The following is an 18,045-nucleotide window of genomic DNA, read 5'->3' on the forward strand; positions in this document are numbered from 1 at the left end:
TTGGCCTTTCCTTCTGTAATAGCCCTCATTTTATGAGTTGGAGAATGAAGATGAAAATTCTAGTCAACTTCTAAGTATATCTATCACAATAGGAGACTATGTGATTAGAGAAATGAATAGAGGATGATATTAGAGACTCACTAAAACCACCCTTAGCTAAAACTCAACTGATCACTTGATAGTCATAACCCCTTGCTTTAAGTTTAAGGGCACAACATTGAATCAGACATAGCAGAGTACACCACAGCGTCAGTACAGAGTAGGTCTAAAAGTCTGCATACTTTTCCCCCTAAATTACAGCTACTCTAGTGTAAAACCATAGGTTTCTTTGGAGAATGATAAGAGAAAGATTAATAATAAACCTTACTAAGACAAATATTCAATGTCAATCAAAGACTTCAATTTCTAGTTTTCACAGCATATATATATATATATATATATATAAAAATTCTGCCAAATTACTTCAAAATTTTTATACTGCTAAGCATTTTAAGGTATTTGATTCTACATGACTCATATTTTTTTTCCTATTCAAAACATTATTTTATTAGAATATTTCTTTCCATCGGTGGTTTGCAATTATCATTATCTGGGTAGTAAAATCAAAATAACTGACATTGAAAAATCTATAAATCTTATAAGAAACATATAAAATGTACATGAAGAGCTGTAATGAAAGTATGAGAAACATTAATAATTAATCATAAAAATATTGAAGGAATTTCACAGTATTATGAACATACATTTAAGGTTACATGTATTTTATGCCTAAACATCTAAGGTTATTATAAACACCCTCTTACTTTTATGAAAATGAGTATCTAGATTTGAGGATGAAGCTATGCTGTAGAATAAATGTAAAGTTTTATTTCTTTTTCTTCCAAATGATAAAACTGAATATTTTATATTAAATATAAGATGAATAGATAGAAAGCCTCATGTTAAATATAAAGGGATTGCTTAATGAATGTCTGTGTTACCCATATGCAGTAGAATAATTATTCAATGTTTGTGAAGCTATGAAACATACATCATAAATAAATAGTTCATGAAGTAGCACAGGCAATATTTGTTTTGCAGCATGGTTTTGTGATAGGAACATTAGTTATTCATATTTAAATTGTAAGAATTGTACATTGTATTAAATCTAAAATTTATCAAACTACATTACAATATTCAAATACAGGGTGTTATCTCTTGAATAGGTCAACATGCAAATTTTCAGCTTGCCAAAAAATAATGGTATTGTCACAGTCAGAATAAAAAGTAAACATTTGTTTCATGTAGAGCTACAGGCTAGCATAATGTGATTTTAAATATTTCAATGTCCATTGGAATAAAACTCACCTAGTAAAAAAGTCAAATTACACCATTACGTTGAATACATTTCCTCAGAAGTATTTCATGGTTTTGTAGAAGTCATAATGAATGTTTTATATCAAAGAAATGTGTATATAGAGATTGCATACTGTCATCACAGTCAGCATTTTGGCTTAATAAACCAAGGTAAGCATCTTTCCAACATAAGTTTCCCTCCAGTACTCTGATCTGATGTATGCTTTCACAATGGGAAAGCAGGCACAGCCTGCATCCCATTTGTTCTTTACACATCTATCTTTAATTATGCAGTTACTTTGCCTTAGTTCAGAGTCAGGGAGAGGTAAATATCACAAATAAAGTACAAAACTTAAGGCAGTATTCATCAGCAGTTTGTTGCAGTTTCTCCTTTGCAATTGATGGATGTTCAATATTCCACTGCCGAATCTGGATTCTACTTCCTGCTTTTGCTCTCTCTCAATGTGTTTGTATGGGGTCCCTGGAGACTTGGGTGCCCCACTCCAACCTGTGGAATGAATGTGTGTATTGTATTGTCTTGTCATCTTCACAACACACTCAGTTTCCTTCCTTCAACATCGTTTTTAACACTTTCTGTACTCTTAACAAGTGGTTTTTGTGCGGACCATCATTTCAAGCTGCTAATAGACCAGCTATCTTCACTGATACAGTTTGAACATGACAAATCTCATTCTTACACAATTTCTTGGAGAGTTGCAGTTGCTTCTTTGCTAATCATCATTCTGTATAATGTGTCTATGCTTCAGATGTATGCTTTATGCTAATCTTTTTTAGAAAGTTTCTGCAGGCTAGAGGCGGCAGCAGCGGCGGCAGCAGCGGGTTCGGAGGCAGAGGCTTGAAGCGAGCAGACGGGGTCGAGTCAGTGCTTTCGAGCGAGTTGGAATAGAAGCCTCTTAAAATGGCAGATGACTTGGACTTCGAGACAGGAGATGCAGGGGCCTCAGCCACCTTCCCCATGCAGTGCTCAGCATTACGTAAGAATGGTTTTGTGATGCTCAAAGGCTGGCCATGAAAGATCGTCGAGATGTCTACTTCGAAGACTGGCAAGCATGGCCATGCCAAGGTCCACCTGGTTGGTATTGACATTTTTACTGGGAAGAAATATGAAGACATCTGCCCGTCAACTCACAATATGGATGTCCCCAACATCAAAAGGAATGATTTCCAGCTGATTGGCATCCAGGATGGATACTTATCCCTGCTCCAGGACAGTGGGGAGGTACGAGAGGACCTTCGTCTGCCTGAGGGAGACCTTGGCAAGGAGATTGAGCAGAAGCATGACTGTGGAGAAGAGATCCTGATCACGGTGCTGTCTGCCATGACAGAGGAGGCAGCTGTTGCAATCAAGGCCATGGCAAAATAACTGGCTTCCAGGGTGACGGTGGTGGCAGCAGTGATCCTTGAGCCTACAGAGGCCCTTCCCCCAGCTGGGTTCTGCTCTGGCTGGGCCCTTGGCTGGACTCCTATACAATTTATTTGACGTTTTATTTTGGTTTTCTTCACCCCTTCAAACTGTCGGAGAGACCCTGCCCTTCACCTAGCTCCCTTGGCCAGGAATGAGGGAGCCATGGCCTTGGTGAAGCTACCTGCCTCTGCCCTCACAGCCCTGGTGGGGGAAAGGGGGAAAGGTATTGCTTGCGGTTTAGGTCCCCCACCTCCCTTATTTTCTTTTTAATTCAATTTGGAATCAGAAAGCTGTGGATTCTGGCAAATGGTCTTGTGTCCTTTATCCCACTTATCCCTGGTCTGGTCCCCTGCTCTCCGTAGTCCTTCACCCCAAGCACCACTTGTACAGACTGGGGACCAGCCCCCTCCCCTGCCTGTGTCTCTTCTCCAAGCCCTTTTAGGGGTAAAGAGAAGAGTGGGGGGGGGAGCAGACATGATCCCTCCTCAGGCATCTGGGAGGGCCTTGCCCCCATGGGTTTCACCCTTTCCTGCGGTTCTCCCTGACACATTTGTTAAAAATCAAACCTGAATAAAAACAAGTTTAATATGAAAAAAAAAATCATCACATTGAGTCTGGACCAGTGTGGGACAATATTATACAGGCCACATATTTTTGCATTGTATTGGCAGCCAGGATCTCAAGTCACAGTAGCATCTAAGGTGCTAAAAGCCATTTCAGCCTGGCTGTCTCCTGAAGTTAGGTTATGCTGATGTTGTTCTTTTCCTTCTTTGTAATTATCAGGACAGTCTAGGAAGAATTGTTAATTCCAAGCTAATGATAGGGCTGCAGATGTGACTTTAGTCCTGCCACCCCAGAAACAGAATGCTAATGAACATCCCCCTCAGTTTACCTTGGGAGATATAAGCTGATTTGAAAATAAAAGCAGGTAACCTTCAGGAATTGAATGAACCCTGAAACTGCCTTCCTATATTGCAATGTGAACTGTGTCTCAATTATTCCTACACCTCTATGCCGGGCAATTGTGTTTGCTCAATTTTAAGGTCACGTTAATAATCTTTTCCCAGTTGATCAATTACTGCAGTTTGCAAAGTTTATTCATTTTTGTATAAAAGAGTGGCAAAAGATCCCATAAAGAATTCTCTGTTAACTTCCACTGATGGCTCATTAAATGGGAGGGCTGTATATATGGTTAATGGTAAAGGACATGCCATCCAGACAGAACAAGCTTCAGCTCAAATTGTTTAGCTTCAAGCTGTAGATTTAGGGTTTAAATATTTTGCAAATACTTTTTTAAGTTGATCTTGCATCCTGTCACACCATTGAAGGAATTTATCAGCAGTAGGAGTTTCTGGTAGAGGTTTTGGGGTCACTTATGTACACTATCATATCATCTGAAAATAACAAAAGTCTGACTTTTCTCTTTCCAATTTGAATCCCCTTCATCTTCTTATGTTGTCTTACTGCTGTTGCTAGAACTTCAAGAACCATGTGGAAGAGATATGGAGAGAATGGACAGCCTTGTCTTGTTCCTGATTTTAGTGGAATCACTTTTATTTTGTCTCCATTTAATTTGATGTTAGCTGTCTCCTTGCTGTATATTGCTTTTATTATATTTAGATATGATCCTTGTATCCCTAATCTCTTTAAGACCTTAATTATGAAAGGGTGTTGGATTTTGTCAAACACTTTTGTTCAGCATCTAATAAAATGATCATATGGCTTTTTTTCATTCAGTTTATTTGTATGGTGCATTACATTGATAGATTTTTATATGTTGAACCAGTCTTGCATCTCTGGAATGAAGCCTACTTGATCATAATGGATGATTTTTTTGATGTGTTCTTGGATTCAGTTTGACAGTATTTTATTGAGAATTTTTGCATTGATGATTATGAGTGAGGTTTGTCTGCAGTTCTCTTTCTTGGTTGAGTCTTTGTGCAGTTTTGGTATCAGGGTAACTGTAGCTTCATAAGAAGAGTTTGGCAATGACGCTTCTGTTTCTATTATGTGGAACATATTGAGGAATATAGGTATTAGCTCTTCTTGGAAGTTCTGGTAGAATTCTGCAATGAAACCATCCAGCCCTGGGCTTCTTTTGGTTGGAAGGTTTTGATTACAGCTTCTAATTCCTCACGACTTCTATTTCCTTCCATTTTTTTAAAAACATTTTCTAATTGTGCAGAATATAGTCTTTTGTAGTAAGACCTGATGATTTTCTGAATTTCCTCTGTGTTTGTTGTTATGTCCCTCTTTTCATTTCTGATCTTGTTAATTTTGGTGATCTCTCTCTGCCTTTTTATTAGTTTTGATAGTGGTTTGTCAATCCTGTTGATTTTCTTAAAGAACCAATTCTTTGTTTCATTGAGTCTTTGTATTGTTTTCTGTATTTATATTTTGTCAAATTCAGCCATCAGTTTGATTGTTTACAGTCTTCTATTCCTCCTGAGTGAGTTTGATTCCTTTTTTCTAGAGCTTTCAAGTGTGCTGTTAAGTCTCCAATGTGTGCTTTCTCCATTTTCTTTAAGTGGGCACTTAGTGCTATGAACTTTCCTCTTAGCACTGCTTTCATAGTGTCCCATAGGTTTGAGTATGCTGTGTCTTCATTTTCCCTCAATTCAAGGAAGACTTTAATTTCTTTCTTAATTTCTTCCTTGACCCAGGTGTGGTTCAGTAGTTGACTGCTCCGTTTCCATGAGTTTGTAGGCTTTGTAGGATTAGTATTGTTGTTAAATTCTAACTTTACTACATGGAGATCAGATAAGACACAGGTGGTTACTCCACGTTTTTTGTATCTGTGGATGTTTCCTTTGTTACCAAGTATTTGATCAATTTTAAAGAAGGTTCCATGAGGTTCTGAAAAGAAGGTATATTTTATTTTGTTTGGGTCACAATCCTTCCAAAGGCAATCTGAAGATTCAATACAATCCCCATCAAAATCCCAACAAAATTCTTCACAGACCTTGAGAGTACCAACTTTATATGAAAAAAAAAAAAAAACAGGCTAGCCACAACAATGCTATACAATAAAGCGACTTCCAGAGGCATTATTATCCCTGACATCAAACTCTATTATAGAGCAACGGTAATAAAAACAGCTTGGTATTGGCATAAAAATAGAGACATTGACCAATGGAATTTTATTGAAGACCCATATATTAATCTACACACCTATGAACACCTAATTTTTGACGAAGAAGCTAAAATTATATAATGTAAGAAAGAAAGCATCTTTAACAAATGTTGCTGGCATAACTGGATGACAACCTGTAGAAGAATGAAAATAGATCCATATCTATCACCATTCATAAAACTCAAGTCCAAATAGATTAAAGACCTCAATATAAATCCAACCACCCTGAACGTGATAGAAGAGAAAGTGGGAAGTAGCCTGCAATGCATGCGCATAAAAGTCCACTTCCGAAATGTAACCCCAGTAGCACAGACAGTAAGAGCAACAATGAATAAATGGGACATCCTGAAACTGAGAAGCTTCTGTAAAGCAAAGGACACTGTCATTAAGACAAAAAGGCACCCTACTGAATGGGAGAAGATCTTCACCAACCCCACAAATGACAAAGGTCTGAAATCCAAAATATGCAAAGAAATCAAGAAATTGGACACCAATAGATCACATAATCCAATAAAAAGAACTCAATAAACTAGACATTAAAATTCTGAATAACCCAATTAAAATTGGGTACTGAACTCAAAAGAGAATTCTCCACAGAAGAACGACAAATGGTCAAAAGATACTTAAGGACATGTTCAACTTCCTTAGCTATAAAGGAATTGGAAATCAAAACAACTTTGAGATACCATTTTACACCTGTCAGAATGGCTAAAGTAAAAAACACCAATGATATCTTATGCTGGAGAGGATGTGGAGTAAGGGGAACACTCTTTTTTGGTGGTGTGAATGCAAACTTGTGCAACCACTTTGGAAATTAGCATGGCAGTTTCCCAGAAATTTGGGAGTCAACTTACATCTGGATACCACTCCTGGGAATATACCAAAAAGATGCCCAATCATGCTACAAAAACATTGTTCAACTATATTTATTGTAGCCTTATTTGTCATAACCAGAAGGTGGAAAGAACCTAGATGCCCCTCAATAGAAGAATGAATAAAGAAAATATGGCATTCTACACATTAGCATACTACTCAGTGGTAAAAAAAAACAATGACATCTTGAATTTTGTGTGCAAATGGATGAAAGTAGTAAATTCTTTCCTGATTGAGATAACCTAGATTGAAAAATATGAATATGGTATGTACTCACTCATAAGTGGTTTCTAGCAATAAACAAAGGACATTGAGCATACACTTCAGAATCCTAGAGAAGCTACATAATAACATGAACCCAAAGAAAAACATATATAGGGACACCTGGAAATTAGAAGCAGAAAAGATCACCTTGCAATATTTGAAATCATGGAAGTGGGAGATATAGTGAAGTGGAGAGTGTGAGGGGGAGGGCAAAAGGGGAGGGCTGGGAAGAGCATGGGTTAGTGAGATGGTTGAGATGAAGGAAGGATGGATATGGGAGTAGGGACGGAGATATCTTAATTGAGGAAGATATTTTAGTGTTGGCAAGAGTCTTGGCTCTGGGGGCATTTCCAGGAATCCACAAAAATGACCCCAGCTATGACCTTATGATAGTGGATGAGAGGGTACCTAAACTGAACTTATCCTGCAATCAGACTGATGACTATCTTAAATATCACCCTAGAAACTTTATCAGTGACCAATAGAGACAGAAACAGAGACCCACACCAGAGCATTGAATTGAGCTCCTAAGGTCCAGTTGAAGAGTGGAAGGAGGGAGAATATGAGCAAGGATGTCAGGACCACGAGGATTTGGTTAACCCACTGAGACAATGTGTCGGAGATAATGGGAACTCACCAACTCCAGCTGGACTGGGAATGAATGAGCATGGGATCAAACTTGTCCCTCTGAATGTGGTTGACAGTTGGCAAGACTGAGAGGCCATTGGCAATGGCACTGGGATTTGTATCTATTGCATGTACTGGCTCTTTGGCATGCTATTCTCTTTGGATGCATACCTTGCTCAGCCTGTATGTAGTAGATGGTGCATTGGACTTCCTACAGGACAGGTTGCCTTGCCCTCTCTTAAGACTGGAGGTGGTGGGGGAGGTCTTTGTTTTTTCCCAGGATTAAGATCTAGGCAAGATGACTTCCAGAGCAACTGATTTGGTGTATTCACCAAAAGAATACCAGACCTGATGACATCATAGCTGATAATGTTCCAGCAGGAGAAACTAAATAAAAGAAGATTGAGGAGAAGCCCTTGGTCCAGCTTTCCCCAGTCCCACAGAAAGTAATGCCTGATTCAGGACTCCCTGTCCCTATTGCCACTCTGCACTGCAGGGTGCCATTTTGCCTGCAGAGATTCTAGACATGGACAAAGGCACCCTGCTAAGATGACTATGCTGACTGCAACTTTCTGAAGTTTGAATCCTGTTTGCTTTGGAGCTGAGATGCAGACTGAACATTTGACTGTTACTATCTATGGGACACAGAACTCATTTTGATTAAAATATTGGACCTGAGAATATTTCCCCTCAGGGAAAGAAAAACTCAAAATAAGAAATTACTGAAACCCCTTTTCAGGAAAAAAGGGGGTTCAGCCTAAGTGTTTAATGGCTTCTCAGAGAATGGAACTGGTATTTGATAACCACAATGTCACTGTTCTCTTACTGATATTGACCTGGTATTTGTAACTTCATATAAGATATTGAGAAAAGTTGGTATTGACCAATAATGCTGAGAATCATGGTACAGATTTCATGACATTTGTAACTGTATGTAGAAGGAGCTGTGGACTGCATTCCACAGCTCCTTATACATACAGTGGAAACCATCACAAAACAAATGTGAACAAAATCTGAGGAATAACATCCAAATTTGTCCTCTAACCCTGAAGATGCAAGTGCAGACATGTGAACCCACATACAAACGGCATGCACACATATGTATAAACATACCAAAATAATTTTTAAAGAGCACAATTTTTTACAAAGGGCTGCAGATAAAGGTATTGGAGAGACTAGGGATACCAGGGTCATACCTAAATATAATAAAAGCTATTTACAGCAAGCCAACAGCTAACATTAAATTAAACAGAGAAAAACTCAAAGCCATCCCACTAAAATCAGGAACAAGACAAGGATGTCCACTCTCTCCATACCTCTTCAATATAGTGCTTGAAGTTCTAGCAATAGCAATAAGACAATATAAGGGGATCAAGGGGGTTCGTATTGGAAAGTAAGAAGTTAAGATTTCGTTATTTGCAGATGATATGATAGTATACATAAGCAACCCCAATAACTCTACCAAAGAACACCTACAGCTGATAAACACCTTTAGTAATGTGGCAGGATACAAGATCAACTCCAAAAAAAATCAGTTGCCTTCCTATACACTAAGGATAAAAAAACAGAGAGGGAAATCAGAGAAGCATCGCCTTTCATGATAGCCACAAAAAGCACAAAATATCTTGGGGTAACCCTGACCAAGGAAGTGAAAGATCTATTTGCCAAGAACTTTAAGTCTTTGAAGAAAGAAATAGAAGAGGACACCAGAAAATGGAAGGATCTCCCTTGCTCTTGGATTGGGAGGATCAACATAGTAAAAATGGCAATTCTACCAAAAGCAATCTATAGATTCAATGCAATCCCCATCAAATTCCCCTCAAAATTCTTCACAGATCTGGAGAAGACAATAATCAACTTTATATGGAAAAACAAAAAAAAAAACAGGATTGCCAAAACAATCTTATACAATAAAGGAACGTCTGGAGGCATTACCATCCCTGACTTCAAACTCTATGCTTCAGTATTGAAAACAGCCTGGTACTGGCATAAAAACAGAGAAGTCGACCAATGGAATCAAATAGAAGACCCTGATTTTAATCCACAAACCTATGAGCACCTGATTTTCGATAAAGGAGCTAAAATACACAATGGAAGAAAGCAAGCATCTTCAACAAATGGTGCTGGCAGAACTGGTTGTCAACATGTCGAAGAATGAAAATAGATCCATATCTATCACCATGCACAAAACTCAAGTCCAAGTGGATTAAAGACCTCAATATCAGGGTGAACACACTGAACCTGATTGAAGAGAAAGTGGGAAGTACCCTACAACACATGGGCACAGGAGACCACTTCCTACGTATAACCCCAGAAGCACAGACAGTATGGGCCTCAGTGAATAAATGGGACCTACTGAGAAGCGTCTGTAAAGCAAAGGACACTGTCGCTAAGACAAAAAGGCAACCCACTGACTGGGAGAAAATCTTCACCCACCCCGCAACTGACAAAGGTCTGATCTCCAAAATATATAAAGAACTCAAGAAACTAGACCGTAAAAGGCTAATCAACCCAATTATAAAATGGGGCACTGAGCTGAACAGAGATCTCTCAACAGAAGAAGTTCAAATGGCCAAAAGACACCTAAGGTCATGCTCAACTTCCTTAGCGATCAGGGAAATGCAAATCAAGACAACTTTAAGATACCATCTTACACCTGTCAGAATGGCTAAAATCAAAAACACCAATGATAGCCTTTGCTGGAGAGGTTGTGGAGAAAGGGGTACACTCATCCATTGCTGGTGGGAATGCAAACTTGTGCAACCACTCTGGAAAGCAGTGTGGAGGTTTCTCAGGAAATTCGGGATCAACCTACCCATGGACCCAGCAATACCACTCTTGGGAATATACCCAAGAGAGGCCTTATCATACAACAAAAGTATATGCTCTACTATGTTCATAGCAGCATTGTTTGTAATAGCCAGAACCTGGAAACAACCTAGATGCCCTTCAATTGAAGAATGGATGAAGAAAGTATGGAATATATACATATTAGAGTACTACTCAGCAGTAAAAAACAAGGACTTCTTGAAGTTTGCAGGCAAATGGATGGAAATAGAAAACACCATCCTGAGTGAGGTAAGCCAGACCCAAAAAGAGGAACATGGGATGTACTCACTCATATTTGGTTTCTAGCCATAAATAAAGGACATTGAGCCTATAATTCGGGTTCTTAGAGAAGCTAAATAAGAAGGAGAACCCAAAGAAAAACATATAGGCATCCTCCTGAATATTAACCTTCATCAGGCGATGAAAGGAGACAGAGACAGAGACCCACATTGGAGCACCGGACTGAAATCTCAAGGTCCAAATCAGGAGCAGAAGGAGAGCGAACATGAGCAAGGAACTCAGGACCGCGAGGGGTGCACCCACACACTGAGACAATGGAGATGCTCTATCGGGAACTCACCAAGGCCAGCTGACCTGGGTCTGAAAAAGCCTGGGTTAAAACCGGTCTCACTGAACATAGCGGACAATGAGGACTACTGAGACATCAAGAACAATGGCAATGGGTTTTTGATCCTACTGCACGTATTGGCTTTGTGGGGGCCTAGGCAGTTTGGATGCTCACCTTACTAGACCTGGAAGGAGGTGGGTGGTCCTTGGACTTCCCACAGGGCAGGGAACCCTATTGCTCCTTGGGCTGACAAGGGAGGGGGACTTGATTGGGGAAGGGGGAGGGAAAGGGGAGGCGGCAGTGGAGAAGAGACAGAAATCTTTAATAAATAAGTAATTAAAAAAACAAAGGGCTGCAGAATTCTGGAGAAATAACTCAAGAGAAATTTAAAATATTTTGTCATGAACTCAGGCTGATTTCTTGCAAGTGTATCTATTTGAATTACTCTTTGTATTGCTCCATGTTTACTCCTGATGTTCTTTGTAATAACTGTCCTTTCTCAGGACTGGGTAACACTACCTCTCTATCACATCTACCCATATATTATAAAAGACCCATTTATTCCCAGGATACCCTCCCTGCTCATACTCCCAGGTGGGAGGGGGAAACGAAAGTGCTGCTAGTCTGTGTTTCTTATTTAAAAAAAAACGCTAGGGTATTCTTCTCTCTTTGAGAATAAGGGGTGAGGGTTTCTCATTCCCCCCTTTTTTGGTCTTAAGAGGGTGCAATCCTGAGCCTATGGTTCTTCATCGGCCCTATTGATATCACCATACATCTCTGTTGTATAAGGTCTGATTGTAGTATACCCTTGTTACACCATATGATGTATAGTTCCCAATTATTGTTTCATATATTTGAGTATTCTATTAATAATATAGGGCCTAAGAGTTAGTATCAGGAAGAAGAAAAACAGGGGTCCTATCAGGGAAAAGATGAGAATGGTGAACCAGGAGGATCTGGAATACCAGGCCTCAAACCAACTTTGGTTGGCTTCATGTTCCCTTTTTCTCTTTGCTAAGCCTTCATGGACTTTTGCCATGAAATCTTCTACAATTCCTGAGTGGTCTGTATAGAAACAGCATTCTTCTCCCAAAGCTGCATGTAGCCCATTTTCTTTTAGGAATAGTAAATCTAGGCCCCTTCTGTGCTGCAGTACCACCTCTGGTAGTGAAGACAGAGACTCTTATGGGTGGTAGATGGAGGTTTCTATTCTTTGAATATCCTCATCTATTGATATGAGGAGATCTGCATAATAACATTGTTGGGTAACTACAGAGACAACCCCTGTTCCCAATCCTGCTAAGCTGGTTCTCATCATGTTGGCAAAGGTAAGGGCTGTAATTGGCTCTCTCTTTTGTCTAAGAGCATATTGGATAACATCACTAAGGCTTAAGAATTCTTCAGTGGCATGGTAAGTTACCCTGGGAACCAGACATACAAGGACACAAAATCCCTTGGTTCGAGTCAGCACAGTCACATGGGTGCAAGGTGTTAGGCCAGAGCCACATGCCCATCAGGTATCATTTGCTGGGACCAAATATCCTGATTGGTTGGTGAGTGGCATAGTGTGATTACAGAGAGGTAAGTAGTGGACAGGTATTGTGCCTATACACAGTCCCTGACCTGAGACTTTTTCGAGGGTCAAGGAGGTATTTGACAGCCATCAAAAAGAGCCTGAGACTCCCCTTTTTTCTGCCAATTAGAATTGTTGGTTGGTACCACCACAGGTATTCCTTTATAATGGGGTGGTCTCGCGCTATAGGAAATCAAGCAGGAGGCAGTTAGTTCTGGCTTGGAACTATTTAGAAGTAGGAATGACTGTTATAAGACTACAAACAGGGAGTTTGCAAGTTCAGAAGACATACTAGATGTAGGAACAGCATCCCCTTGTGTCTTTAGTGCTGGTCAAACATAGGCCCTGAAGGTAAATACCTGGGTGGTTATGCTAGTAGTTAGCTTGGGAGGAGGAGGAGGCATCTTCTTATTTGAGCTGAGGTTAATTATCTTATTGGGGCCTAATGCTAAGTTCATGGGAGGTGTTGCAACAACTCGCAGGTAGAACAGGATCCCTATATGTTGCGGGAGGTCCTTCTGCTCCTCCAGCCAATAGCCGCTGAGATACAAGCCCATTGGGGCGTGGTCTCTCTCTTTACAAAAGCGGCCACTTCCCTCCTTGCTCTTTCTTTGCTTCCTGCTCCATTTCCAGAGACTAGACTCCTTCCTGATTGCGCAGAGTGCTATTGTCTGGGACGGTCATCTGTAAGTTTTTTCCCCTTTAAATAAATGCCATCCTATTAATCATAATTCCAAACTGGTGTGGGATTGTTTGTGACTTACGCCTTCACCTATGTCTTCCCCTCCTGGAACATACAATTGTAATCTCCAAGTCTTGCCAGTTAACCAGTTAGATCTTTTGCCCTCCTCAGTAAAGATGACTGTGATCTTAGACTCTCCTGGTGTGGTGTTAGTCAAAGAGTCTAAGTCTCTTTTGCTAGCTCTCTATTGGGAGGCACTTGTTTCATATCTCCAAATAGCACAGTAAAACACTTTAGGCTCCCCAGAGGCAAGTTTGCTTACGCCCCAGACAAATACCAGTCAGAATGTCTACATGCTGGATAAGAGTCCCAGAGAGTTTGTCCAGTGTTCTTCCAAGCGTCCTTTCTTAATGCACATAGGTCAAAAGTTAGTTGAGGGTACCATGTATCTAGGGGGTAAACTTCAGCAGCCAGCCTTAAGGCTGTCTCAGTCTCTGGGTTAGTCAGGGTCCAGGTTAAGTTCCAAGGTGCATGGGGATTTTCAGTATTCCCTGGGCACAGATGAAGTAGCAGGTACCATGTCACCAGGATGAATTTCATTTTTAGGTTTCTGTTGTGTCGATTGCGTTGGGTGGGTTACTCAGTCTAGGGGTTTGTAACCCACCTTGCAATCAGTTATTCCAGGGTCACAGAGGGGCGCTACCTGGAAGGGAATGAGCTAAGACAGAAGAAGGAGGCCAAGCAGATTTGTCAAAGCCTCCGTTTATTAGGGACGGGTTACAGTTTATATATGGTAAGGAATGGGGGGCAGGGTACTGGATCTCGCAGGCCGCGTGGTTCCGGTCATGTAGCTCGGTCAGATAGGCCAAGAGTCACTAGTTGCCACACCTAGTTCCCTGGATAGCTGGAATGTGAGGCGGGTTCCGCTAACAGATAAGTTAATTGGGTGAGGGGAAGGTTTTCTCAATAGAACATAATTATGGGTGTGAGGTTCTCTGCAGACTCCCCAGGATGATTCCTGTAATGATCCTTAGGGGGGAAATGGCTCCTGACATATTCCCCCTCTCTTATATAAAGGCAAGCAGTTATTAAGTGGAGGGCACCAAGTCAGAGTCAACCCTGGTGTCAGATTTAAAAAAGAGACTGGGACAAGGAGAGACCCTCCTCTCGAATGGTGAAGCAATTTACCTCTCATGGGAACAGAGGGGTGCCTTATGATTAGCATTAGTTCCTTGGAGCTTCTCAAATAAAAAGTATCTAGCAGGATTAAAGTAAGCAGACCACAGGGCACCCTGGCTTAGGCTGTGTGGAGAGCTTTCCTCGTACCTGGCACCATGCCATGTTGAGCCGGCCTTTACAGCCTCTGTATGGTGTGCTATTCAGGTGAGGATCCACACTAACTCCCGTCATTGGGCACCTGCGTCTATCATTAATGAAAAACTGTGAGGAGCTACTCAAACAAAAGATATAATGATATAATTTTGGGCACCAATAACTCCATCTTCCAGACAAGAAGAAAGGGCTTTTTCCAAACCCAGTATTCACCTTTTAGTCTGGCCTAAGGTATCCTCCTTCCTAAATGCCTACTCCACATTAAAATTATGAGTGCTGTTTGCCAAAAATTAGTGCAGTGTAAAAGGATCTAAATCTAAAATTTTTAACATATGCACTAAACCCAAACACTTTACAGCATGTGTCAAACCTTTTCCAACATAAGCAGTTACAAATATCATTAGATCAATTGCAGTAAGAGTACAATGACATACATTGTTGTTACTTAATACCACCAGTTCCAGTCTCTGAGCAACAGTGACAGGAACCCCAATCTTCCCCCTTCTTAAGTGAAGAGGCATTAATATTTTAATTAAAATGAGTTTTGTGTCCCAAGGATTAAAGCAGTCTGATGTTTGGTCTGCACCTTAGCTTCAAAGCAAACCAGAGTTCAAACTGTAGAAGCAGTTCAGCATTTGTGCTTCAGGGCAGGTGGGATTCCTGGGTGCGGTGAGCTGGATTCAGCTATCTGAAGCACATCCTGGCACTTATCTCAGGCGGGTCTCCCTGGACTCTGGAGGCAGGATGACACCCTGCAGAGTGGTGTAGCAGGTTCTGTTATCAGGCACTCTTCTCCTTGGGGGCAGGGAAGGCCGGACCAAGGACCTCTCCGCAATCATCTCTGGAACTCCTCTGTGGGATGTCTGCAGCCACGACTCAGGTCCAGATTTTTTCTTTCTGTGAAAAAACATAAACACATCCTCGACCCCAAATATATATAGGTCGGGTTTTTTCATAATGCATTGCAAGGGCTTTTCCACCTTGCCTTAGCAAAGGTCAGCTTGGTGTTATCAGGCCAGATCCATTTGCATCTGGATCTGCTTGCAACTTCTATGAGTTGCTTTGAAGGAGCCTTGTTATGCTCCACAATTTTTTTTTTTTTATTATTACCATCAACCATATATGCAGTTCCTCCATTGGAAGAGCCATTTGTAAAATTCTAGCATAAAATCCTTTAAGAGATTTTTTTGCCATAACATTAGTAAAATACAGGTGTGTGAATTGTAGCAATGATCTGGGAAAAGATCATCGTTTTTGGCCTTGAATTGAGCAAAGGCAATTGTCCAGGAATCCATCTTAAAATTATCAATGAATCTATTGTTTAGGAAACATTGATTATAGTCAATATTCTATCTAACCATTTTTTTCTAGACGTTATCCTGTCCTTTTGTATCAGACAGGCTACTGTTCTAAATTAAGAGTTTAATATCTTAATTGGCAAAATTGAGAAGGTTTAGCCATAAACAGCATTTTTTATAAAACTGTTGTAGAATAAGTTTTACATTTAATATACATATTTGCCATAGCTGAATTATAATTAATATACTGTATTTGTTGATTATTGTATACTTTACCTGTTTGAGTACCTGCTAGGCAGCTTGTTTTAAGCTCTCTATTGGAAACTGTTTTTTGTAAGAATTTTACCTAGCAGCTCAATATCTCTCATAAGAACATTATAAGTAGGGCTTTAACCATTGGACATCCAAAAGTTTGTAAGCTATCCTCCTCTTAAGTTCCAAGTCTGCCTTGCAGATAGGAAAATGGAAAAATGAAGCATTTTTTAACTAGTAATGCTGGTCTCATTAGACACCAACATGTAGAAGAATGAAAATAGATCTATATCCATCTTCATGAACAAAATTTAAGCCCAAATGAGCCAAAGGCTTCAGCATATAAAAATTTTGTTGAAACTTATAGAGAAAAATTTTTTGAAGCACACCTTGCCACATCGTAAACACAGCCTCAGTGGCACAAACATTGTGAGAAACCATAAATTAGATCTCCTGAATTGAGAACCTTTTGTATAACAAGGCTATGGAGTGGGAAAAGATCTTTATTTATCATAAATCCATTCCAAAAATATGTGAAGAACTCAGGAAATTAGTTATTAAAAATTTAATCCAATAAAAATATTTGTTATAGACCTAAACTGAAAAACTCTTAACAAACGTACTTAAAAATGACTGAGAGACACCTAAAAAATGTTTGAATATAACATCCTTTAGCCGTCAGAGAAAGGCAAATCAAAACTCTGAGATTTACCTTATCCTTGTAAAAATGACCAAGATTAAAAATTATTGTTAACAATCTATGCTTAAGAAAACGTGGGTAGGGAAAAAACTCGCTGGAAGTGAGCTGCAGCCCGTGGCGGCAGCTGCGGCGCTGGGAGCAGTGTTGGAAGTACATACTGGCACAGCCATCCCTGAATCACACACAGCATTGAAAAACCTGGACAAATCCAAACTCTCCCAGCAGGAAGAGAAAAATCAAAAATCCAGGACTAGCCTTGTGAGGGCACCAGACCTCATTCCAGATGGTTGTGAGCTACCACGTGGTTGCCAGGAATTGAACTCAGGGCCTATGGAAAAGCAGGCAATGCTCTTAACCACTGAGCCATCTCTCCAGCTCCCCCAGCAGGAAGAGGAGAATCAAAAATCCAGGGCTAGCCTGTTCAGCCACCCTGCACCAGGAACTAACTCAATATAAAGCCAGACTGCAATCCTGAAAAACTAGTTTTCCAGCTGCAATTATCACAGTACTGTTTTAGGAACTAGCCGATTATGACCCTGGGAGTGGTCCCAAGAGGCAGGGAGCTGTGCCCCTGCGACCATCACTAGGTTTTTGAAAATTTTTTATGACCCTCCTGGACCACTGGGCTGTGGTCTCTTCTCAAAAATTCTTTTTCCCGGTCATTCAGGGTCGAACTCCTCCCCCACCAACTAAGGCCTTGTGCGCGACCTCAGCAAGGACAGCCTTTGGTGAGCCATTGGGGGGGCCGCGCCCTCCCAAGACCTGAGTGGGCGTCTCCCCAGCATTGAGGGACCTCCTTATGTAAAATTAGGCAAATATCGACCTTAAAACTTAGCAGTACCCCTTTTGGGCCTAAATACAAAGTTGTTTAACCATACCACAAGGACACGTGCTCAGCCATGCCCATAGCAGAACTACTTTATCATAGCCAGAATCTGAAAATAACCCAAAGGTATTTTTTTTTACATCTAGGATAAATGAGACATTAACCTTTTAAATATCCATAAATACCATAAAATATCTTGGAGTGACTTTAAGCAAGCAGAACAGAAGTTTTTGAGTCCCGTCATCTCTGCCTGTGAAGGCAGAAATTTTTTTTTTTTTTTTTTTTTATTTTTAACCATTATCACTTGTTTAGAGACAACTCTGGCCC

The 18,045-nt window shown here is 40.3% G+C and overlaps 2 protein-coding genes across 2 annotated transcripts in view; both read left to right on the forward strand.

The window, feature by feature from the left end:
* LOC126491286 (atherin-like) overlaps nt 1-18,045 on the forward strand; it is a 293,010-nt gene that overhangs the window by 34,336 nt on the left and 240,629 nt on the right. The window lies entirely within an intron of this gene.
* Nucleotides 2,195-3,083, forward strand: LOC126491302 (eukaryotic translation initiation factor 5A-1-like). Its single transcript, XM_050126872.1, is given in 1 exon segment — nt 2,195-3,083. A coding segment is annotated over 1 exon segment (465 nt). The 5' UTR covers nt 2,195-2,254; the 3' UTR covers nt 2,720-3,083.

This window comes from Alexandromys fortis, unplaced genomic scaffold (assembly GCF_014885135.2).
Source record: "Alexandromys fortis isolate MF-2015 unplaced genomic scaffold, M_Fortis_MF-2015_v1.1 scaffold_180, whole genome shotgun sequence".
Lineage (NCBI taxonomy): Eukaryota > Metazoa > Chordata > Mammalia > Rodentia > Cricetidae > Alexandromys > Alexandromys fortis.